The following is a 23,895-nucleotide window of genomic DNA, read 5'->3' on the forward strand; positions in this document are numbered from 1 at the left end:
GATGGACCATTCAGCTGCTTATTGCTTAGTACACTTAGAACACTAGTTGTGATGTGTAATGGTGCAATCGAGTTCTAAGTTGATTACTGTTTAGTCTCATATTGGTTTGATTAAAAGAGACACACAGACACACACACACACACACACACACACACACACACACACACACACACACACACACACACACACACAAACAAACACACTCACCAGCTCTCTCCTCCAGATTCCTGAGGGGCCCACTGACACTCCCCAGTCTCTTCTGGAGCTCGTCGCGGAGGTAGGGTTCGGCCACGATGCCGCTCAGCTCGTCGCACAGCTTCTGGGCCTCGGCCATCTGACCGCGCCGCTGCTCCAACTCGGCGCGCACCTCGCCCGTCTCCTGCAGCCGTCGACGCAGCGCCTCGGGCTGGGCGCTCAGCGAGCCCTGCACGTCCAGCCTCTCGGCCAGCGTCCCCACGCGCTCCCCGAGCTCCTTCAGCAGGCCCTGTAGCCGCTCGCTGGTGCCCTGGGCGCTCTCAATCTGCTGCGAGCGCTTGGCCAGCCGCGACGTCAGGCCCTCCCACTGCTGCGAGATGTCGTCCAGCTCGGCACGCACCTCCGCCAGCTCCGAGGAGTCCTGCTGAGGAGCCTCGGCCGGGGAGAGGATGCCATCGGCGGCCTGCGTCAGCTGCTGGAACTGCGGCTTGCGTGTCTCGAACTCTCGCAGCATGAACTGAGCACCAGAGAAGAGAGACACAGGTCAACACCAGAAGAGAATGCTAACGTATTACCATTATGTAAGGAAAAACGCACATATGCAGTATGCAAGCTAATCATTTTGCAATCATTTTGCGTGCGCACTGAGTGAGCACGTTGATGTGTGTGTGTGTGTGTGTGTGCGTGTTTTGTTTGTGTGTGTGTGTGTGTGTGTGTGTGTGTGTGTGTGTATGTGTATGTGTGTGTGTGTGTGTGTGTGTGTGTGTGTGTGTGTGTGTGCGCATGTTTTGTTTGTGTGTGTGTGTGTGTGTAGGGGTGTGTGTTTGTGGGTGTGTGTGTGTGTGTGTGTGTGTTATGTACAGTACCTGCACTTGCTGCTTCTGTGTGTTGAGCATGTTGGGGTCGATGCTCAGTGGTCCTAAGACACTCATCATCAGCTCCTTCTCCTTGAGCCATGGGCCGAGTTGACTGGCTGCCGACGCAAAACTGCCCAGCCTATCAGCACACGTCTCCAGCTCTGCCTGCCTCTGAGCTGCCGTCTGATTGGCCTTCTCCCAGCGCGAGTCTGAGGAAAGATTGAGTGGTTGATCAGAAACACAGCACAGCTAACATCGCTAATGCTTACAACCATGATTGCAGCATCAGACTGAAGGGTTTGGATGTCAGCTGTTGAGGCAGGAGTTTTTAAGTCAGGGTTGTGCACAATTCGAATTGCAATTCTGCTTCCTGTTTGCTACCTCAATTGAAATGCAAGTGAAATTCAAGAATTTAATTGGAATCAATTCAACTCTGGAATTTTGCACAAGCCTGGTTTAAGTACAGTAATACTAAAGCTAATGAACTAGAACTGCCAAAAACAACAATCAAAGACTAACATTATTGATCATTCATAATATACCATGATATCATCATTCTGATGTCAATAACCTTCCGTTTGGAGAAGTTGCCATTCAGCCCCTCTAAGCTCCACAACATCACACAAACAGCATCCTTTGTGATCCAACACGCACACACACACACGCACACACACACACACAGGCACAGACACACAGACACACACTTCCATGGTCTTTAGCTGAGGTTACGTAAGTGACCACACTACCACATCAAAGGCACTTGACAATCCTCTCATTCATCACATCTCACATCCTCTGCCGCCTCTTTTGAGACACACACTTACCAATGTCCCTGAGCTGCTGCTTCCAGGTCTCTACCTCAGGGGAGTCTGGGTTCTCGGAGATCAGCTTCTTCAAAGTGCCCTTCAGCTCCTCCACCTTCCCAGACTGCTCTGCCAGCTCTGATAGCAATGCCTGCACCACAGAGATGGACCGCCATTTCCTCAGTAAACAACGTTACTCAGGAAATGATTTCCACTGCTGTCGTTTCATAGATCAAGTTCATAGATATTGTAGAGGCATCCTACATTTATATCTGTAATTTCCTTGATCTTAATTTCCTTCTTTATCTGAGAAGGCATTCATTGCTAAATATTGTGCTGGTGGTAGCACTAGATATTTTTTGTATTATGCTATAAAGTGTCACCTGTCTGAATTAGTGAATGCTCCATTATTTCCACTTATTGGGACTGACTGTTATCACTGTCTGGCCGAGTTGTATAATATTGTGGCCCAATTAGACCTTTCACTACCAACAGAATGCCCTTTCACATGCCTGTCTCAAATTCTGAGTCTGGAAATACCCTCACTGTCCCCTGCATGGTTCCCGATCAGCCTGCAGTACAGTTACACATTAAGGCAGTGTTTGTACTTCCTTGGATACAAACACATGATCTCCTTCTGTCATGGTCTCATGGTCATGTCATGGTCTCATGGAAGTTACAACACTAAAAGAAACACTGCAGGTTCCATCCCATGTCACATAAAAAATATGCATCTTTATAAGCTAAACTAAAAGCTTAAGCTAAAAGCAAAAGCTAAAGATAAAACACTTTCTATTGTGGTTATATCTGCTACTGACTTGTCTACAAGATATGTAAAGATATAAAATACCATTTAACACAAAAAAAACAAAAATAACAAAAACAAAACTATCCACAGTGAGAGCCAGGGTGAGTCCTGTCCCATCCCACCTTGTTCTCCTGCGCCTGGACCCGCACCACCTCCGGCCGTGATGGGGAGGCAGCCTGCCTGACAGCCAGGCTCTGCTCACGTTCGCTCAGCCAATGGGAGAGAGTCTCCGCCCCCGCACGTGCCCGCTCGCGCAGCTCCAGCGACGCCCGCTGCGAGTCGCGCCTCTGGGTCAGCTCCGTCCCCAGCTGCTCATAGCGACTGGTCACGTCTGCCACGGAGACTTGGATCTCGGTCAGGTCTGAGGGGAGAGGGCAAAGGTCAACAAGAGGGGATGATGGGATATATGAGGAACTTGATGAAGGAGGATGGAGGGCCTTTCATGAGGTGCCTATAAACTCCCAGAAAAAAAAAAAACAAGTGACCATGAGGATTAAAGGAACATCACAGAATGGGACAAGATGGAGACTAGACAAGAAAAAAAGCAGACAAAGAGCAGCCTGACAGACAGACTGAACAAACATACACACACACCAACACATGCCAGAGCTGAATAAGCTATGAATTGTTTTGTTTTTATGTTGATTGGCCAAAGAATTTGTGTTATTGTTTAATTTACGTGCGTTGTGGATTGAGCTACTATTGAACTCTATCGGCCTAGGCTATCGTGCCGTGAGAAAGCCGAACTCTCTCTCATTACGATACACACTGGAGAACGTGTCTATCTGGACCGTGGACTGTCGTTACACACACCGCACATTTCCACACACCGCACATTTCCATACTGGACCATATACCATACCTGCAAACTCAGAAGGGCTGAAAAAGGTGACATATTTCCGAAAGACGCCACTGAGAAAGATAGACCCCAACACACACCAACACACACACTCAAACACACGAGCAGGGAGAGGGAAGCAATGCAGCAGCATGAGGATATCTGTCCTAAGGTAGCTGAATCGTGGGAACATTTCATTCCTCAAGTCAACTTGATCAGCCGGAGAGAGATAAAGACACAGAGAGAGAGAGAGAGAGAGAGAGAGAGAGAGAGAGAAAGAAAGAAAGAGAGAAAGAGAAAGAAAGAGAGAGAGAGAGAGAGAGAGAGAAAGAGAGAGACAGAGGGAGAGAGAGAGACAGAGAGAGACAGAGAGAGAGAGAAAGAGAGAGACAGAGGGAGAGAGAGAGACAGAGAGAGACAGAGAGAGAGAGAGAAAGAGACAGAGAGAGAGAGAGAAAAAGAGAGACAGTGGGAGAGAACTTGAACTGAGAGAATAGTGAAAGCAGCTAAAGAGTAGAGGGAGTTGCATGAAGAGTGATGACAGTTTGAAATGCTTGTTACCACTGAAAGCAGAGTATGGGTACGGTGTGTGTAGGGGGTGAGTATATGGTGTGTGTGTGTGTGTGTGTGTGTGTGTGTGTGTGTGTGTGTGTGTGTGTGTAGGGGGTGAGTATATGGTGTGTGTGTGTGTAGGGGGTGAGTATATGGTGTGTGTGTGTGTGTGTGTGTGTGTGTGTGTGTGTGTGTGTGTGTAGGGGGTGAGTATATGGTGTGTGTGTTTGTGTGAGAGATAGGTATTGTGCATTTGAGTAAGGGTTATTTGTATGGGCCAAATTCTTTGTGATGCAAATGAATGCAAATAAAGGAAAGGAGCATGTCTATTGCAGGCATGGGAGTTGGAGATGTCCTGTGCATGGGTTTGTGTGATGCTATCTATGTGGCTGGCCACGTGTGTGTGTACTGAAATGAGAGTGTTGGTGGACTGGGGCACTTGGGTGGGGGAGGTTGTTCTCACCTTTACAGGTGTGTATGCCATTGACACTGCTGGGGCTGCTGGCACCATTAACCTGTGGCACACCTGGGAGAGAGACACACTGTACACTCAGACAGGCTCTGGCAACACACACACACTCACAAAAGCACGAAGCACGTACACCTAACAATCCCACACATACAGTAAGCATCACACAAACACACAAAAGGCCATGCATAGACACACACACTGTACACCACTGGGGGGGGGGGGGGGGGGGGGCGTTAATACTTGGGAACAGATATTACGGGAAGTCTCAGATCTGACCAGGATAGACTGCTATTGGTTGACTGCTTAAGAGACAAGCGTGATTGGCTGATGAGTTACCGGTCTTGCCGTGGGGGGTGGTGATGCTGATGATGAGGCTCTCCAGCTCGGCACTGCTGCCACTCAGCTCCTGCACACGCCCACCCTGGGCCTTCCACTGGTCACACAGCTCCTGGAAAAGAACATGTATGAAGAGTTTGGTTCCAAAACGCTATATCCACCATTTTAATGAATTTTCATAAATATTTTTTTATTTTTTTACAGTAGTTTTAGTAAAACTGTGACTGGGTATTGTTATTTGATTTATCTTTACTCAATCAAAAAAACACAACAGCAATTTGATTGATATTACCTGAAATACACAATTAAATAGCCTGACTTTTTAATGTATTGAAAAATGGAGAAATAGCGTTTTGAAACCAAACTCTTCATATGCAAGAGGTTGACCTCTGCAGCTGGACACGAGTGCAGTGAGACTACTTTCTAATCACGGGCACTTTAACATCTAGCCTGGAAGAGCTAGTGAAAGACATTTATTTTGTGACATGAAGTGATGTGATGAGACCGATGAAGCTATACAGTCCATGACAAGAACTCAGGAACAAATGCTATGATGTCACCCAAATTACTAAAGGGTTCTGGTCGTCGGACTTGCAAAGCCTAGCTCTGGTGTGTAGTATTAGGTAATACTGGACTCGTCCTCTGTTACATGGACGATTTCATTCATCATCCATTCTTACAGGAGAGTAATAAATTACCCTTTTGCTACTCCCTAGCTCAGCAGCAATATTCAGGCTCACAGGTGCACCATCAGCGAGATCTACTCTGGGCTACGAGGGAGTATGAATGTAATCTGTGAACACTCCCCGAGGCAAACCTACAGTGTTTTGAAGAATGCAGCTCTTTCACAGAAAGAGCAGATTGCATGTTTATACACACACACACCCCCACACACACACACCCACCTCCAGCTGCTGTGCTCTCCTCTGCAGCGCCTCAGTGTTGAGGCTGGGCTCTTTGGCAGGCAGCTGCTCCTGCGATGCCTGCAGCCACCTGAGGAGGGAGCCGGAGAGCGAACGGAACTGGGCCAGCTGCTGTTCACAGTTCTGCAGAGCGTTGAACCTGAGAGAGAGAGAGAGAGAGAGAGAGAGAGAGAGAGAGAGAGAGAGAGAGACAGAGCGAGGGGAAAAAAGAGAAAGAGACAGAGGGGGGAAAGAGAGAGAGAGACAGAGGGATGGGTGGGTGATAGGGTGGGGAGGGGGAGCAAAAAGAAACAGAGGAGGCATTAGCACAGTTTTTCCATTCGTGCTTCTTGAGGGATGGGCCAGAGAGCTTTACGAGATTTATGATCCAATCACCTTAAAGCAGGGAAGGTGAAAACCGACAATGAATTCCCGACATTGTTCAATAGCAATTATTTTGTACTCAAGGGTCCGCTCTGAGAGGTTAATCAGTTAAAGGTTAGAGGTCTGGATCACTACAGTGTTTGTGAGGGTTGGTCTGACCATTTTGCTCTCTTTAACCTCAGGCTACTGCCTAAAAAATCTTCTGTAAGCAGTCATGCTAAATTAATCTGCCGACACCCCAACAAAGAGTGATTATGTTGACCTTATAAAAAAAAAAGTTTTTATTCCAGGAAATTACATGGTTTGAAATATTTTGGTGCAATGTTCCCTTTTCTGGTCTGATTTGTAGCGTTGTGCTGGCACTATTTTTGGAAAGGACAGAGGCTACTGATGGAAAGCTAATGTTCACACTTATTCAAATCATATATAGCCCCTTCTATCGTGACAAAAGACAGCACACAAAACACACATGCACATTTTGCCCTGGGAAACTCTTGGACTCTTGTGCAAGGGAAGGCCAAAGTGACGCATGTTATGCACAAGTGTACTTTGGTGATCCTAAAAGAAACATGTGGGTAACTGCTGCACAGCTGCACCTCGATAATAACTCTACCCTATTGGTGATATACAGTAAAATGTAGACGTGATACTGAACTGTCTTGACTGAGCTTACCGGTCATTGACATTGGCCTCCAGCAGGGTGAACTCATCAGCCACCTCTTTGGTTGCGTCTAAAAGGCTTTGTGTGTTTGTGAGGGTAGCCGACTGGCTGAGGTCTTTCCCCAGATCCACAAATGACTTCAGCTGGCCGGCCTCCTGTGTAAGGTCCGATCTTATGCCCTGTGGAGAATCAAGAGTGATGGCCATTAATCTCACCCATTCCCACTCACTTAGAGATACCCAATTTAATCTATGACGATGACAACATGTAACATTACGCTACAGTCCCTCATCTAAGAGAGGGTTCACTGAGATTTCAGGTGGAGTGTACATTTCTTGTCTCAAAATCAAACCCAACTTTCTTCCCCTCTGTGGTCAGTCTGAAGCACAGACCATTATAAAAGAAGACAACCATGCTGGCAGAGATACCACCTCTTATATAGATTTCTATATTTGAGATGCACATTTATGATCTAAATGCCACGCATGCATATAGTGTGATGTAAGCTTACTCATTTTTCCATGGGACAAGAATGAATATGGACAGGATAGCTATTTTCCTATATGCAGTTTGGCACAATAAAGGGCAAAATTACAGGCCACGAAACGAAAGCTATGCTCTGGTCTAAATGTAGACCACTGAAGGGTAAATAACTGAAACAAAACATGCCAGTATGACATGAAACTAAGAAGAAAAAAAGATTACATGAAGATGTTAAGTTTCACAGCATAGTGGCATAACTCTCTAAGATAAAACTTATCAGCATTCAAACATAATTAGTATTTTGCTAATAGCAATTATGTCTCTTATAGTGCAATTGTTTGAAAGCGGATGGTTTATGAACACCCTACACCACACTTCACCTATCAGTGCATAAAAAAGGCTCCATTAAAAACGTTGTTTTTCAAACATGTTTCTCATCTGTTGCATAAATAATTATGGTTGAGGAGACTGTTTACCTCTATGGTCTGTCTGTAATCCTCCACACTGCGGTCTGGCTGTCCTGCGGGGCTGAGCGCCCTCTGGTGGTTCTGGGCGAAGCTGCGCAGGTCGCCATTGAGGCGCTCGAAGCTCTCCAACTTGGGCAGGAGCTCACGGAGCTCCACCTCCCGCTCCATCTGCTGGGACTGGGCCGAGCTGTAGCGCTGGCTCAGCTCCTGCAGCTCCCCCTGGAGGCTGGAGGCCGCCGTGGCATCTGATGTCTGAAGGAGTCGGGACACGGAGTCGCGCGTCGAATCTACACTGCCCTGGTGGGACAGCAGCTCCTGACGCAGTTTCTGAAACACAGGGAAGGATAAGGTGAGAGCAAGCAAAACAAGACCATAACTGATCTTACAGGGGGAATTAATCTTCCTTAATCTTCTGTCTATTCATCATGTTGGTAAAACCTACATAAAACCCAAATATCTTATTCTCACCATAAATGGTGCCTTTACAATTACTGAAAAATTAGTGTACATACTTTCTACACTTATGGCTTCAGTGAGAAATGGAATTGATGTGTGTGTATGTGTGTGTGTGTGTGTGTGTGTGTGTGTGTGTGTGTGTGTGTGTGTGTGTCATTACCTGGTTCTGAGTGAGTGCCTCTTGCACGGCTTTGACCGTGGGCTGAACTGGACCTGGAGCCAATGCAAGCCCATTCAACCAGGAGAGCAGCGTCCTCAGACCCTCCTGAACGCTGACCGACTGGGCCACGGCGGTCTGGAGTTGCTCTGCACGGGCCGACGCCAACTCCGACAGAGAGCCAAAACGACCCTCCAGACGCTCTGCACAAGAAAAGAGCAACAAATGATTTGAACGTGGTTGATTCAGTTCCCAAAAATGTAAATTACAAGGTGATCTGTGACATAATAATGACTAAAGGTCAAACAAACCAGTGAATAACAATTCATACAATGAATAATACAAGGTCATTTCTCAGTCATGGGTTCATAAATAAGAGGGTGTTGACAATAAAAACATTGCAGCAAGTCTCTCTTTCTGAAATATGTGACAGCATAAGGAGAGGGGGTCTGAAGCCCCAAAAAGAGTCCTCCATTCAAACCACTTTTTGCATTCATGCCTACAGTGCAGCTGTTTTACAAAAGCTTTTTTTTTTTACATCTTGCTGTAGTTGTTTTTAAAACCATGGGATACAGATCAAGTACATGGTTTTAAGTTTCTCTCTGTGAGCACTCTTTAATAATCATAATTGCCATAAGCTCTCCATGTCTCCGCTGAGAGAAAACACATGTTGAGAGGCCTGGACGTGGGGTTGGGACATGCATACCTGTGGTGCTGAGGACGTCCGCTGCCTTGAGGGTGGGCGTCTCCTGAGTACTGGTCAGATCGTGGCCTGCCCTCTTCACCCTCTCCAGCTGCAGGGAGCGTTCCGCCAGCTCGTCCTGTAACAGCTGACCAACAGCATGGAGTAGTGAGAACAGGCGCGCTCAACTTCAAATCTCACAGCAATTTCAAGTGCGAGTTATAAAAGTGACAAGTTAGAGTAGAAAAACCGCACTCTCAAGTATTTTCTCATTACTTACACACACTGACGATGGCTCAGGCCGAAACGAGTCTGTGGACATGGCATTATAGTATAGTACAGTATAGTATATAGTATATAGTATAGTATATATACTCTTTTGATCCCTTGCATTGATGAATAAGTCATGAGAAAATACTTGAGAGTGCGGTTGGTCTACTCTGAGCAACAGCATGGAGACATGGAGTGAGGAGGAGCCATGGGGAGAAAATAATACGGGATCTGTCATTTCTGCATTTCAGTCTGTGTGTTTGAATCTGTGGCATTCATCGTGTGCTCTGTAGTGTGTGTGTGTGTGTGTGTGTGTGTGTGTGTGTGTGTGTGTGTGTGTGTGTGTGTGTGTGTGTGTGTGTGTAAGAGTATGTGGGTGTGCGGTCATCTCAAATGGTAATAGAAAACACTGATGAGTCAAGCGTTTATAACAGTGTTTCTCAAACTTTTTAAGACCACTTACTGTAACTGTAAAATCACAGACCAACTAGCTAAAAAACACAGTAGACCTACTTCTTCAACAGTATATTACACAATAGGCCTAGTTGTGGTTTATAAGTAAGTGGGTGAGTGTTTTGTATATGGTCATGTCTAGTGGGGCAGTGGTAGTGTAGTGGGTAAGGAGCTGGGCTAGCGTGCAGTAGCCTGTAGGGTGGTGGTAGTGTAGCGGTTAAGGAGCTGGGCTAGCGTGCAGTAGCCTGTAGGGTGGTGGTAGTGTAGTGGTAGTGTAGTGGTTAAGGAGCTGGGCTAGCGTGCAGTAGTCTGAAAGTTGTCGGTTCAATTCCCGGCTTCCACCGCTGTGCCCTTGAGCAAGGCACTTAGCCCCAAGTTGCTCCGGGGACAATGTAATCCCTTGTAATATAGCTGATATATGTAAGTCACTTTGGTTAAGAAGTGTTTGTTTGTTTGTTTGTTTGTTTGTTTAATTTAAGGCCATTTCAGCAACTAAGGCTATTTAAATATGTTTTTTAAAATCCATGCTAGTAAGATATTCTAAAACCTTCAAAGGTGGGACCTCAATAAATGTAATGTACATGTAATGTCTCACCTGTATAGCACGTAGTGAATTCTGTAGAGCCTGTGTGTCTGTGTTTTCTCCACTGAGCTTCAGGCTGCTCTGGGTCTTCTCCTGTGCTGTCAACCATGTCTCAAGTGAACCTGCATTGTCCTGGTACTGCTGGTACCGGTCAAGGAGTCCACTCAGACGGGAGCCCAGGTCAGAGGACTGAGGAGGAAAGACAAGGAGTGAGGAGTGTGTGCAAGATCTCCCCTCTCCCAAACCTCACCCAAACCTCACCCAAACCTCTCCAAAACCTCTCCAAAACCTCTCCCAAACCACATGTGTTGTACTGCAGCATGTTTTGCATGTTGTGTAACTGTACCTTGCTGTGTAGTGCACTGTAACGCTGTGTGGCATCCTGGAGCCGATCGCTGACTATTTGTTTGGTCTCTTCTAGAGCTGGGTCCTCCCCACCAACCCTCTCCAGAGCCCCTTGGACTGAGTCCAGGACCTTCTGACCTGAGATGGACACGAAGCGCAGGTCTGCTTTGTGACAGATCACGTCCTCCGCCAACTGAGGGAAATAAATACAGTTGGGTCAAAATTAGGTATTAGGTAATTCTAATGCAACAGAACATGTGACCAAATACAAAACATGCCTCATTACTCAAGATGTCCATGGCCATGATCTAATAAGTGTAATGTGGCGACTAATTAAGTAATATAGCTGGTTACATACAGTACATATACTGTAACAAAAAACGATACCTTTTTGTGCTCTTCTAGTCTTTCCTTAAGCCCTTGTGCGTTGGTTTCTCCTTCCCCCAGGGAGCGGAGCTGACCCTCGCTCAGTTCCAGCCAGGCGGCCAGGTCTCCGTGCTCCTGCAGGAACTTGGCGTGCTCGTCCTGCAGGGCGTCGGCACGGCGCAGCTGGTCCTGGCAGCGCTGTAGCCGCTCCTGGTGCTCGCTCTGCAGTTGGTCCAGCTGGGAGCGGAGACGCTGCTTCTCCTCCGGGGGCACGGCGGAGTCCGGCTGGGCCAGCAGCTCACGTGCCGACTGCGACACCTGCAGCAGGTGCGCCTGCTGCTCCTGAAGCTGCTGCAGCTCCGCCTGCAAATACACACACAACTCATTAGGATCACACTCTAAGGGCTGAGCTACACCAGACACGTAACTAAAGTGTTCCATTCACGTTGCGTCTGCTGCAACAATTAGCTTCCACTATAATCAATGGAAGTAGCTACACCAGACGTGATAGCGGCGCGTACGTTCGAAAAAATGGATTTTACGCGTCGCGAACGGAACGCTTCAGTTACGCGCCTGGTGTAACTTCACTGTATAGACCACACAGAAACAATCCGAGACCAACAGTAACGAGTATGCAGCTTATGCAGGTGATAGCCTATAAAACGGCCTGAGCTCAAAATTTCTTTCAGCTAAAGAGATGTTACAGTAAATATGACCACAATCAATTACACACCTGTAGCATGCCACTGTGAGATTGCAGGCTGCCCTGTGATGGAGGGGAGGATGCAGAATCGACGATCATTTCTCCGAGTGATCGCCTCCGGTCAGGCTGATCCAATGAGGACAGCTCCTCCAGCAGCGAGTTAATTTTCCCCTGAGTTTCCTGCAAGTCCTCTACTGCCTTTGCCTTTAGGGAGGCCAGAGAGGTAAACAGGGATGAGTCTAGATAAATAGCTATTATGTAGTGTGAAAATAATATTGTTTTATGAAAAATGCTTTATTCAATGTTTTAAGAAAAATGTGTACATGCATTGGGCAATTCCATGCAAAACTGTCACATCCATAACGCCAACTAAATACCATGGCATTGTGTTGGCGTTATAGATGTGACAACTTTGCACGGAATTGCCCCATTATATCAGACAACCATGGCTCGAACAGGATTGAAGCTGGAGGTATGTACTCTCTGTGTGTTCTGCTGGACCGTGGTGCTGATGGCCGTGTCCAGCTGGGCCAGCGATGAGTGGGTGGTGTCGGTCAGTGAGTGGTACTGCTCCTTCATGCGGGCTAGCGCCCCCTGCAGGTTGGCACGCTCCTCTGGGCTCAGGCTGTCCCCACGCTCAGCCAGGAACTCCTCCACTGAGCGAATGGCCTCCATCACAGACTCTCCTTTGGTCTTAAGGTCTTTCTGCACATCCTGTTAACAGCAGCGATCCATGAGGTAAATACGTGAGTACAGGACTGAAATGCTGAAATGTTGTAGCCTGGAAAATCCAGACCCTGGTAATCTAGAAAGATTAAGGGTCTGGCCACAAATAATGAAAATAGCCCAACTCGAGGGGTGGTACCAAGCATGCATTTGAAAATCTCACTGCACACAATTGGATAGGAACGGCTGAAGTGCCCTTGAGCAAGGCACCTAACCCTTCACTGCTCCCTGAGCGCCGGTTGTAGCAGGCAGCTCACTGCGTCGGGATTAGTGTGTGCTTCACCTCACTGTGTGTTCACTGTGTGCTGAGTGTGTTTCACTAATTGGGATAAATGCAGAGACCAAATTTCTCTTACGGGATCAAAAAGAGTATATATACACTTTACTATATATATATATATATATATACTTTTATACAAAAAAGACTTGTCATGTAACTGTGTGCTTACAGAGGAGTAGCATGAGGGACTGACTGGCTCACCTTCAATTCCTTCTGTCTCTGCTGCAGCTCATTCACATCTCCAGACTCTGCTCCAACCTTCTTCTGACTGGCCAATAGGCTGGCTGCTCCAGCCAACCACATGGACAGGCCTTCTAACTTCTGGGAACATTCCGCCTTCTGCTGCTGGACCACCTTCACAGCGGAGATGGAGAGGAACCGTTATGACGAGTGCCTTTGTGGTTCTTGAAGCTAATGTTAATGTGGTTATCAAGTTCAACATGTTTGTATCTGATTGCCTGATCACCTATTAGTTATGCCTTATTTCGTTTCAACAGCAATGTCTCACACACCACACACACACACAAAAACTGCCACAACTGGAATGCTTGCATTTTGAAAATCAACCCAACTATCATTGAACAGCAGATGCTTTTTGCCAGAGTTTGAGCAGGATATGTCCAGATCACACACAAGCAGACAACAACATTTCCTTAAATAAACAACAGCACACGGAAGCGACATAAACAGTGGAAATATTTCCGACACGCGTGTGGAAAAGTGCATTAAATTCCCCCTCTCCTTCCTGTGGTCGACACCAAGAGGAGAGGGGGAAGTGATAGCAATTCATAAGAGCAGGGGCTGATTTAAAATCTCCGAAGGGACACAAGCATTTGTCTTCTGTGGTAATCTGTAAGAGCAAGGCAGACACGTTAATACACACGGTAAGAGAAGAGGAACACACATGCGAAGAGGCACACGTCTGAATAGAAGCCAGTTGTGGTAGCAGCACTATAGAGCTAAGACACTGTCTGAAGCAGTGAGAGAAGCATTTATCCAGGCTCTAATATTGAGAAACAGATGGGTGTGAGCGAAATCATCTTCATAAGCTAAGACTGAAACATTTCTGAAGCATTTCTATGTTAATGTGAAGTGTGTAGAGCTTTGCGGCTGTGCTAAAAGAGATTCCATTAGTCATGCTAAACCAATTTTGAGTAACATTATTCAAACTCTGAGAGTGAGCATTATTATTGTGGGCGTTAACAGTGCATTAGTAAGTTTCTGTATCAAGAAGCACTATCCACAGCGCAGTCATCCTCCCGGGTATCTCCAAACCTCTCTCTCCCTGCTGCTCTCTGTCGCTCTCTTCTTCTCCTCCTGCTCTTTCTTCTTCTCCTGCCGTTCTCTCTCCTGTTCCCTCGCTCTTTGGGCGGAGAGGGCCTCGGCTCGGGCGTGTGTACGGCCAGCAGCCTGGTGGAAGGCCCCCTGAAGCTGCTGCAGCTGCCCCAGCAGGTGCCTGCTCTGCTCTGGCTGCAGGTCCTGAGCATGTTCCGAGATGAACTCCTGGATGTCCAGCCCCACTGAGCTCACATCACTGGAGCGGGCACTGAGCAGATCCTGCAGTTCCTATAAGTGCAATAAATAATATCCTTTTAAGATAAAGCAGAAAAATGGAACTCAAGAGAAGTTGACATACTATAACTACAAGGAGAGACAAAGAGACAACATTGTATGTCTGCATCTTCACCAGAGCACAATGGAGACAAAGGAATTGAATTCCACGTCAGGAATGAATTGGCCAATTACTTGTCAACATTCACCATCACGCCATAGAATTCAGTTCTATGTTTGTTGCTAGCTGCTAGAGGTGTTGCTAAATTCCCTCATAAATTCACATATAAAACTGACACAAGGATTAAGAGTGGCATTCCACAGAGAGACAGATATTTAGACAGATAGGAAGGCAGAAAAAAGAGGGGGAGATACAATGATGCAGAAGGACTGATACAGATGGAAACAGCAATAAGCAAGAGGAAATGGGGAAAATGAGTGATGTCAGAGGGGCCTGAGTATGTGATGACACACCTTGCAGAGCTGCAGCCTTTGTGTGAGGTGTTCAGGGCTACTGTCTTTCCTGGTCAGTCCCTCAGTCTCTCCCATCTGTACCTCTGTGTCACTGAGCCAGGAGAGGAGTCCCTCCACACGCTGCCCAAGAGACTGAAGCTCTGCCCTCACAGTCTCCTACAGAACACCAGAAACAGTCATACATGTCCTTTAGGACAAGGCCAGAAGCAAAACCCTCTGGTCTCATTTATTATTTAACAACACAATTGCATCAATTATGTTAAATTCAAGGACTAGAAACCTCAGTTCACATTAGTTGCATTTACACCACAATTTATTTGACATTATCTAAAAATGTTGACTAAACTATTTACCTTTTGTGAATCATGGTGATCTTTCAGGCCTTGCAAAGAATTCCGTGATAGCTCTTTTGCAGCTTCATAAGAGCGAGCTAGGCTCCGCCCATCCTTTTCCAAAGCCTTCGTCAGCTGAGGAGGGACTTCCTCTGAACAGGACTCAAGCAGATTCTGAGCAGCATCCACCTCCTTCTTAACCTCAGGCTCCAAATCAGTCAGCTCCAGAGCCAGGGCCTAGTGAGACAATGATATAGAAGACAAACACTGACTGTCAAGTGATCGTGACATTCATACAGTCATTCATATAATGCAATTGCATAGCCTGACGTAGCCATATTCAAAATTCTATTCAGAATTTGAGTCTGGAATTTAAGCATTTGGATGTGATTATGGTGCGTGTTTCAACCGATACAGGGGAACAATGCCTCTGCGCACAATTGGATAGACCTAACCAATAACATGAATTCTGCAGAGAACAGTCAGAACATCCTTCTTCTCGACAAATGCCTTAATCAATGTTTTCTGTTTTTTAAAGTCATTGCACTGTCAAAATCTTGTACAACAGACACGATAACGACATACACCTGTACTGTAGCTTCTCTAGCGACAAGCTTTATGCTGTAAACAAATTCAACCAAAGAGCGCTCAGGTCACGTGAATGAATAGGTACCGTTGCTCATCTGTCCATCATTATATAAAGCCCACCCGGATGATTCAATTGGTCCGCACGATTCTCAAGCTTTCGTCTACACCAAAGTTCCCAAACTCAAATTTTGTGGGCGGGGGTTAAATTCGGGATGGCTTCCAGGGGTGCGTTTCCCAAAACCATAGTTGCTTACCTGTTAGCAACTTGCTGTAGTTGGTTGGCAATGGGAAATTGCATTGCAACCAACAAAGTTGCTAACTTAGTTAGCAACTATGGTTTTGGGAAACGCACCCCAGGCTAGTAATTGCAACATGTGGTAACGCAAACATTACATATTCCTACCTCTGTCTGTTTGATGATGTCATTCAGAGCGACGAGACTGCGACCCACTGCTTGCTGTTGCTGCTGTTTGAGGCGAACCTCAATGTGTCTCACCATGGAGAGCAGGGCCACAATCTGTTGGTCATGCTCAAGGCACTCCTGACGAGCCAGAGAGGACTGGGAAAGACCAGAGAAACTCATAAACAAAAGCATCAATATAGTTAGGTCTAAGTATTTTGTGATGGCTTTGATTCTAAAAAAGCATACAACAATGTTTACCTTCCTCGTCTTTGCAGTGCTCTTCTTTTTCAACATCTCAGCTGCTTCCTTCTCTCGACTCTTTTCTTTGGCCTCTCTCTCTTCTTCCTCCCAATTTTCAGTGGTGTCTGGCTCCAGAATCTCCTCTGACACTGAAGATCCAGACTCTTCTGGAGACTCCAGACCATGAACTTCCTCTTTGGTGTCAATGCTGCTGCCAGTCATGGTTTGAATTCCCACCTTCTCCACCTCTGGTTTGCTAGGCAGAAGTTTTGTGCTTTGACTGCCTGGGACCTTAGAGGGAGTTGCCTGTTCATCTGTACTAATCTCTAGAAGTGGTTCAATAGACACTGGTTGCTCTTTGACTTGTTGGACTAGAGAATGAGGGAGTTCCTGGGTGTCTTTTTCAAGAGCATCCTTGGAGCCTTCATAGCATATATCCTGAGTATCCTTGAAGATGAGATCTGTATCAACTCTGGGAGTAGTCAGCTCTTTTGGTTGCCTATCAGGTTCCGAGATAATTTGTTCCACAAACTGTTCCATGTGCTTAGTCTCCATGACTTCAGCTTCAGGAGAAAAAACCCTCTGAACAGCACTAATATTGAGCCCTGCTCCACTGCTGTCTCTATGCTGATCTTCTGTAGAGTGATCCTCTGTCTCAACCTTAGGGAACTCAGAGGAGGCTGTGACCAGACTGTCACCTAAAGCACTGGCTACCTCGGATTTCTTCTTGACATCAGTTACATCACTTTTCTCTTGGTCATGTGACTCTACTACAGTTGCAAACTGAGTCTGGGAATCTTGCGGAAGATCACTGCTCTCCTTAATCTTTCCTTCCAGCTGATCTATCTCTCTGGTATCGCTCTCCTTTGATGGAGACACTGATGGTTTCTTTTCAGTCTTAGATTCTTCCAAATGATGCTCCTTCTTTGAAACACCCTGACGCAAAGCTTCTAGCTCCTCTCCCACCTGCTTGTCACTGACTCCTCGTTCATGCACCTTCCTCAGGAGACTCTCCTTAGCTTTCATGAGTAAAGCTTCTTTCTCATGAGGTGCTGGAGTTGACTTTGTAACATCTGTGCTTTCTTTTTCTTTACCGTCATGCACTCCTTTCTCTTCTGTTTCCTCTACCATTTGCTGCTTTCCTTTCTTTCCCTTCTTTTTCTTCTTCTTTTTCTTTTCTGTCTGACCATCAACAACTTGCTCTTCAGTGATCTCATCCACCTTTTCTCTTTCCACATCTTCAGCTTTGTCCTTAGGAGCATCTTTTGTGGTTTGTGGTTGCTGATCAAATGGACTCTCAGCCCCTTGAGCTAAACCTTTTGTTGTTGTCGTCGTTTCGATCACTGTTGCTGCAGTACCATCAAGCTTCTCCAAACTCACAACAGCATGTTCAATTTCCTTGGCTTTCTTTTTCTTTTCTGCCTGTCCACCAATAACTTGCTCAGTGATCTCAACCAACTTTCCTCTTTCCACATCTTCAGTTTTGTCTTCAATGATCTCACTCACTTTTTCTCTCTCAACATTTTTAGTTTTGTCTATGGGAGCATCCTTTGTGGTTAGGGGTTGCTGATCGAATGGGCTCTCAGCACCTTGTGCTAAACCCTTTGTTGCCATTTCCACCACTGTTGCCGCAGAACCACCCAGCTTTTCCAAACTCGCAACAGAACCTCCAATTGCCTCAAGTTTCTTTTTCTTCTTCTTTTTCTTTTCTGATTGTGCTCCAAAAACTTGCTCTTCAGCTATCTCACACACTTTTTTACTTTCCACATTTCCAGCTTTGTCCTCTGGAGCATCTTTTGTGGTTTGTGGTTGCTGATCAAATGGTCTCTCAGCCCCTTGAGCGACATCCTTTAGTGACGTTTCCACCATTGTTACTGCAGAACCATCAAGCTTTTCAGTACTGACAACAGAACCTCCAATTGCCTCAGCTTTCTTTTTCTTCTTCTTTTTTGTTTGCTCCAGAGTGATCTCACCCACTTTTTGTCTTCCCATATCTTCAGTTTTCTCCTTAGGAGAATCTTCTTTGAACTGTGTTTGCTGATCAAATCCTCTCTCAACCCCATGAGTCAAACCCTTTGATGTTGTTGAAGCATCAAGCTTTTCCATACTCGGAACAGGATGTTCTATTTCTTCCGCTTTGAGTTCCTGACTTTCTTCACAAGATTGTGTCACACTAATTTCAACTGAACCAATATCAAATGCTGATGGAAGTTTTACATCAGTTTTTTCAACAGTGATGTCTCCTTCTGTGCTGGAGGGCTTCACACCTTCTGTTTTGTCTTCTTGATCACTAGTGATAGAGATGTCATCAGCTTTTTCAAAGGCCTGGTCATTCTTCGCTGTTACAGAATATGGCTTTAATTTTTCTTCAGAGGTTGAAATGTCTTCTCTTACAACTGTGTCTAAAATTTCTCTGGTCTCACTAACGACACTAGACTCACTAATGACATTGGACTCACTCTGTATATCAGTGGACTCTATCTGACTGCTGGAGTCCACATCAAGCTGATTCCTAACCTCTGCTATGTGTGTAGGCTCATGTGTAGGGAGTAAATACATAGCTGAGGGCTCTACATCAGTTTTAATGTCTTCTATGATCTTAATGTTCTGCTCATGGCTTGTTGAGGGTAGGTCAGTTTCAAAGCTTTGTGGAGGCTGAAGTTCAAGTACAGCCTCTTGCCCAGTGAGTTCTGTGGGAAGGTCAGGTTTCAAGCTTTGTGGTGGCTGTATTTCAAGTAGAGCCTGCTGAATCCTCTTCTCTGCATTCAATGCAAACTGTGTCAACATTTCTACTGAGACATCAGATTCAATAACCTTTCCTTCCTCCAAAGAGTCAAACTCTTCATGGATTTGTCCCTCAAGGTCTTGTGACAGGGAACGTTCATAAACCTGTGTTGGCTTAATTTCATCTGATAGTGATGGGTCAACATTATCCTTGGATATCAAGACAGGCTCAGCTGTCCCCATCTGAGTAGAATGCACTGAGAGTGAAACAGTGCTGGCATCATCTGGTTTCTTTATCTGTTTATCTTGGTTGGAATCTGTTGGTGTGAACAATGGACTACAGGAACCATTTGTGGATGAGACCAGTGTCCCTGAACTCTCCTCCTCAACATATTCATCCTCATCAGTGGAACTCAAGTTGTCCTGAATGGCTTCTGCCATGTCTCTGGAAATTAAACCATCCTGTATTGCCTCCTTTAGATTATAAATTCTCTCTCCACTCACCAGGTCTATGAGGCCCCCTTTAAGGACTTGGTTGGCAGCGATTTGCTTGGCCATGTCTTCTGCAATAAGGCCTCTATTGACAGCTTCAGGTAGGGGCAGACGTTCTCCACTACAGATATCAATGATCCCACCTGTATCTGCCTGACTCTGCAGCATCCTAAATGCTGGGGCTGGGTCAACATGGTGTGATTCTACTGCCTGGGGTAAGGTCAGTAAGTCACCAGTATTTTCATCAAGTATCCCTTGAAAGGGTCTCACCTCTAGGAACCGTCTTCCAGTCTCAATGTCTATCTTGGCCTGATTCACGAGTTCTAAGTATGGTATGATTCGAGCACTGTGCGGGTCCATAACCCCACTATTCACCCCTGGTGAAGTCATGGCTGTGTTTGCAATGTTGTCATCCAAGAGGTCCCGAGCAACGGCTTCAGTTAATGTTAGTCTAGATCCTGAGACTGGATCAAAAACTGAACCAGTGCTTGCCTGGAAAAGAGCAGCATCAGATGCGGAAACAAATGGCTCCTCTCCTTGTCGTGCTTTCTCAACCTTCTCCAGGTTCTGAGCCATCTCATCAGTCACCAGACCCTGCTGCATAGCAACATCTACAGGCAGTCTCATGCCAGATCCATGGTGTACCAGGCCCCCTTCTGCCACTTGCTGGGACAGGGCTTGTTGTGCATCATCTCCAGTGATCAGACCTTTCTGTAGAGCTTCCTTCAGGGGCACTACCTCTCTGGTTTTTGGATCAACCACCCCATCCATTTGAAGTTGTAATACTGTCTTGGTGAGTGATGTACTGGGGTCTGAGGCTTTTCCACGACATGCCTTCTCCAAAGCCAGTAGCTCCTCCTTCTGGCCATCTTCAATCAAGCCTAGATTGGCTGCAAGAGTCACAGACACCTTCTTGTCTCTACGGAGGTCAACCACTCCACCTGACACAACCTGTGCCTCTAGAAGCCGAGTGGCTGTGTTCTCATCTACAAGGCCTTTCTGGGCAGCCTCTCGGAGGGTGCAGAGACGCCCACGCTCCGCATCCACCACTCCAGCAAGAGTCTTCTCTGATTTCAGAACACTGGACAGAAGGCTCTCATCCATCAGGCCCTCTTGTACAACATCATCCACACTGAGACTCTCATAGGCAGTAACATCCAGGAAGCCCCCAAAGAGCCCCGCTTTAGCCATGAGCTTAACAGCTGTGTGTGCTGGGAGAACTCCCTGAGCAACTGCTTCATCTAAGAGTAGCCTATTGCCAGACTCAGTCAACAGACCACCTTGCTGCAGCTCGATTGCCATTTGCTCTATTTCTGAGTTTTCTTTACTTTGTTCCGCAGTCACATTTTTTGCTGCAGCTCCCTCACAGTCTCGCTGTTTTCTTTCCCGTTTGGGTTGTACAGCAGTCTCTACTGGCTTTGTTTGGTCAACCTCACTTCTTCCTTTATTTTCAGCACCCTCCTCTTGTGCTGTATCTGTGGATGGTTCTAGTTCCGCCTCACTCTGCTTATCAGACAAAGACTGGTCAGGCCAAGCTGTCTCTATAGGTTTTGCTGTGTAAGAAACCACAGTTTCAGTCCATTCCATATCTGTTTCTTCCTGTCCTGCCTCAGAGTCCACCACAGCATGCACATCCCTACCTTCTACCTCTAGCCTTCTGACTCCATCAGTCTCACTTCCTTTAACAGGCTCAGTAAGAACCTGCTCCACAGCCTGCACTTTTGCATCTCTCATGTTAATACCTTCAACATCTTCTGGGGTTGAGAACTTGTTTCCCTCTCCTTCAACATCACTTGTTATTAGATCTGGCATTTCATCACCATATTTTTCACCACCATGTCTCAATGTCATTTGTTCTTTCTGAACCTCTCCTGTCTTCTCAGTCTCATCACTCATACATACATCGGGTGCATGTTTCATTGACACATCGACTTGTGCATCAGCTTTGCTCTGTTCAGCAGCACAGGCCAATTCCACCAGGTCGGGTTCGAGAAGGACCAGGCGCTGGCCTGAGTGAGCATCTATGTAACTGTGCTTCCTTAAGTGGGCCATGAGCTGATGCTGAGCCTGCTCCTCAGGTGCTGCCTCCTGGGTGCTGGTGGAGAGCCCTGGAGGAGAAGATGGTGGAGGGGAAGAAGAGGGGGTGGAGCTCCAGCTGAGTCGATTCAGTCCTGAACCTGATTGGTCCATACCAGGCAGCACATCTGGAATGTCCACCTGCATCAGTGTGTCCACCACATTTGGCTCTAGTACCTCAGTGGCTTTTTCCAGAGGGATGACCTGGCTGCTCTCAGGAAGGTACAGAGCACCAACAGCGTGTCGTTGACTCAGAATTTGCCTTGCAAGATCCCCTGGGACTATGCCCTGTTGCAAAGCCTCTGTGATCGGGAGCAGCTCACCTGACTTTGGCCACAGCATCCCTGTATAGTTTGCAAGCGCCTCTAGGACACGCAGGGCCATGCGGGGAGACAGCAGCTCATTCTGAAGGGCATCATCCAACTCCAGACGCCTCCCACTTGCTGGATCAAGGATCCCTCCAGCTTGAAGCTGACGGGTGAGTAGGGCACAAGCAAGATCATGGTCCATAAGGCCGAGCCTCACAGCCTCGTCTACAGTGAGCCGGTGACCAGAACGTGGGTCTGTAATGCCTCCTGCAAACAGCTGAGCCTCCAACAACCGTATGGTCACTTGGCGATCTATGAGGCCCTCCTGTACCGCCCTAAAGATGCCAACTTTTCTGCCAGAGCGCAGACAGACTTTGCCTCCAGGCTGTTGGTTGACAGGCAGAAGGAGCAGCCCAGTCTCAGGGTCAGGCACACAACGTTTCAGCAGCTCTTGTAGGCTTTGCTTCTCTGCAGTGTTTGGGTCAATCAGCTGCCGCCGGTTGACACAGCAGCACAGCTTGTTGTAGATGCGCTGGGACAGCAGGCCTTTCTCCATGGCATCTGTAAGGTTATGACCTTCCTCCTGAGAGGATGCCCTCACTCCGCCTGTTCCCACTTGCAGATGCAGGATACGCACTCCTACTTCCTCCCTGATCAGCCCCTCCTCTATTGCTGCAGCAACTGGGACCAATGTACCTAGACTGGGCCGAGTTTGGTCAATCATGTTCAGTGCAGCCTCTAGCTCAGACAGTGATTGGCTGGTGTGGCTGTCAATTAATCCACAAGCCTGGGCTTCATCTAGTGATAGGCCAACCGGGGAGTTGGGCTGCAGCAGCCCCCCCGTGATGACTTGGGCCTCCAGCAGAATGAGGCAGGTGTCCTGGTCGATGAGTCCCCTCTGAGCTGCCTGGAACACAGGAAAGGTCTCCACTGTGGCCAGGTCAATCACTCCGCCCACAGCGGCCTGCCCCTGTGGAAAAACACACACACTAAGGAGCTTGCTTTTTCACAAATAAAACATTATTTATATATACTGTATACACAGCAGAACCCCAAAAAAAGCCTCCAGAAGAAAGTCAACCAGAAATGCCCCAAAGACTAAATAGCAAACAGTCATACTGCATATTCTATCTATATGTGTTCTTTCAAAATATATTGTTTGTCTTCCAAATTAATTTATGCACATCATTGTTACTTTATCTGATATAATAGAATCAACATTTGCAACTATCCTGCATCTACTAAGCACTATGCATGCAAATAGCGCATTTTAGGACAAAAAAAGGACGCAGCATAAGCCTAAGCTAAAAAAAGCACACCAGAAAAAAGGGGAAAGCACCAAAAAATAAGAAGAGAATAAAGCCAGAGAGATAGCATAGAAGAGGGATATGAAGAGAGAGAGAGAGAGAGAGACTGTTTGGAAAGGGGAATAGATTGTAGAGTTTGTAACAACAAAAACATACCAATAGAAGAGATGGGGCTAGAGAGAGAGGGGGGTTTCAGAGCGGAGAGTTGGTAGCTCGTCCTGGTAGCGACGGTAAGAGAGAAAGCAGCACTACTTACCGTGCCGGAGCTCCTGTGATGCACACACACTGACAGGTCGCCGCCGGCAACGCAGCGACAAGGTGAGAAGCTGCGAGGTTAGCGATCTGCATGCCACACTCTGCTGCCTGCGGCCTCGCCCACTGACTCATATTCTGGCTAACCTGGCAAAGGATGCTCCCCTGACCTATAGAGCATCTGACTCAGACTTACCTGTGCGATTGCATTTACAATAGGTTCGCTCTGATTCCACTGAAACTTCCAGGTGTCTATCCAAGCTCACTAAACTTTGCTAACCCTTTATGGCTACCACTTGCTGTAAGGACTTTATTATAAAGTCAATCTTCTCTGTGATTTGTGGATTTGATAAATCCCTTGAACAGATA

The 23,895-nt window shown here is 46.7% G+C and overlaps 1 protein-coding gene across 1 annotated transcript in view; it reads right to left on the reverse strand.

The window, feature by feature from the left end:
* Positions 1–23,895, reverse strand: part of macf1a (microtubule actin crosslinking factor 1a) — a 190,573-nt gene that overhangs the window by 54,226 nt on the left and 112,452 nt on the right. Inside the window, 22 exon segments of the mRNA XM_042077105.1 lie at positions 208–712; positions 1,062–1,261; positions 1,877–2,006; positions 2,786–3,024; positions 4,517–4,579; positions 4,862–4,973; positions 5,767–5,923; positions 6,821–6,987; positions 7,768–8,085; positions 8,375–8,574; positions 9,078–9,201; positions 10,372–10,548; positions 10,706–10,897; positions 11,092–11,433; positions 11,804–11,977; positions 12,254–12,487; positions 12,981–13,133; positions 14,055–14,345; positions 14,805–14,960; positions 15,158–15,373; positions 16,128–16,283; positions 16,386–22,937. Coding sequence (XP_041933039.1) covers positions 208–712; positions 1,062–1,261; positions 1,877–2,006; positions 2,786–3,024; positions 4,517–4,579; positions 4,862–4,973; positions 5,767–5,923; positions 6,821–6,987; positions 7,768–8,085; positions 8,375–8,574; positions 9,078–9,201; positions 10,372–10,548; positions 10,706–10,897; positions 11,092–11,433; positions 11,804–11,977; positions 12,254–12,487; positions 12,981–13,133; positions 14,055–14,345; positions 14,805–14,960; positions 15,158–15,373; positions 16,128–16,283; positions 16,386–22,937 — 10,858 coding nt within the window.

Source organism: Alosa sapidissima, chromosome 21 (genome assembly GCF_018492685.1).
Source record: "Alosa sapidissima isolate fAloSap1 chromosome 21, fAloSap1.pri, whole genome shotgun sequence".
Lineage (NCBI taxonomy): Eukaryota > Metazoa > Chordata > Actinopteri > Clupeiformes > Clupeidae > Alosa > Alosa sapidissima.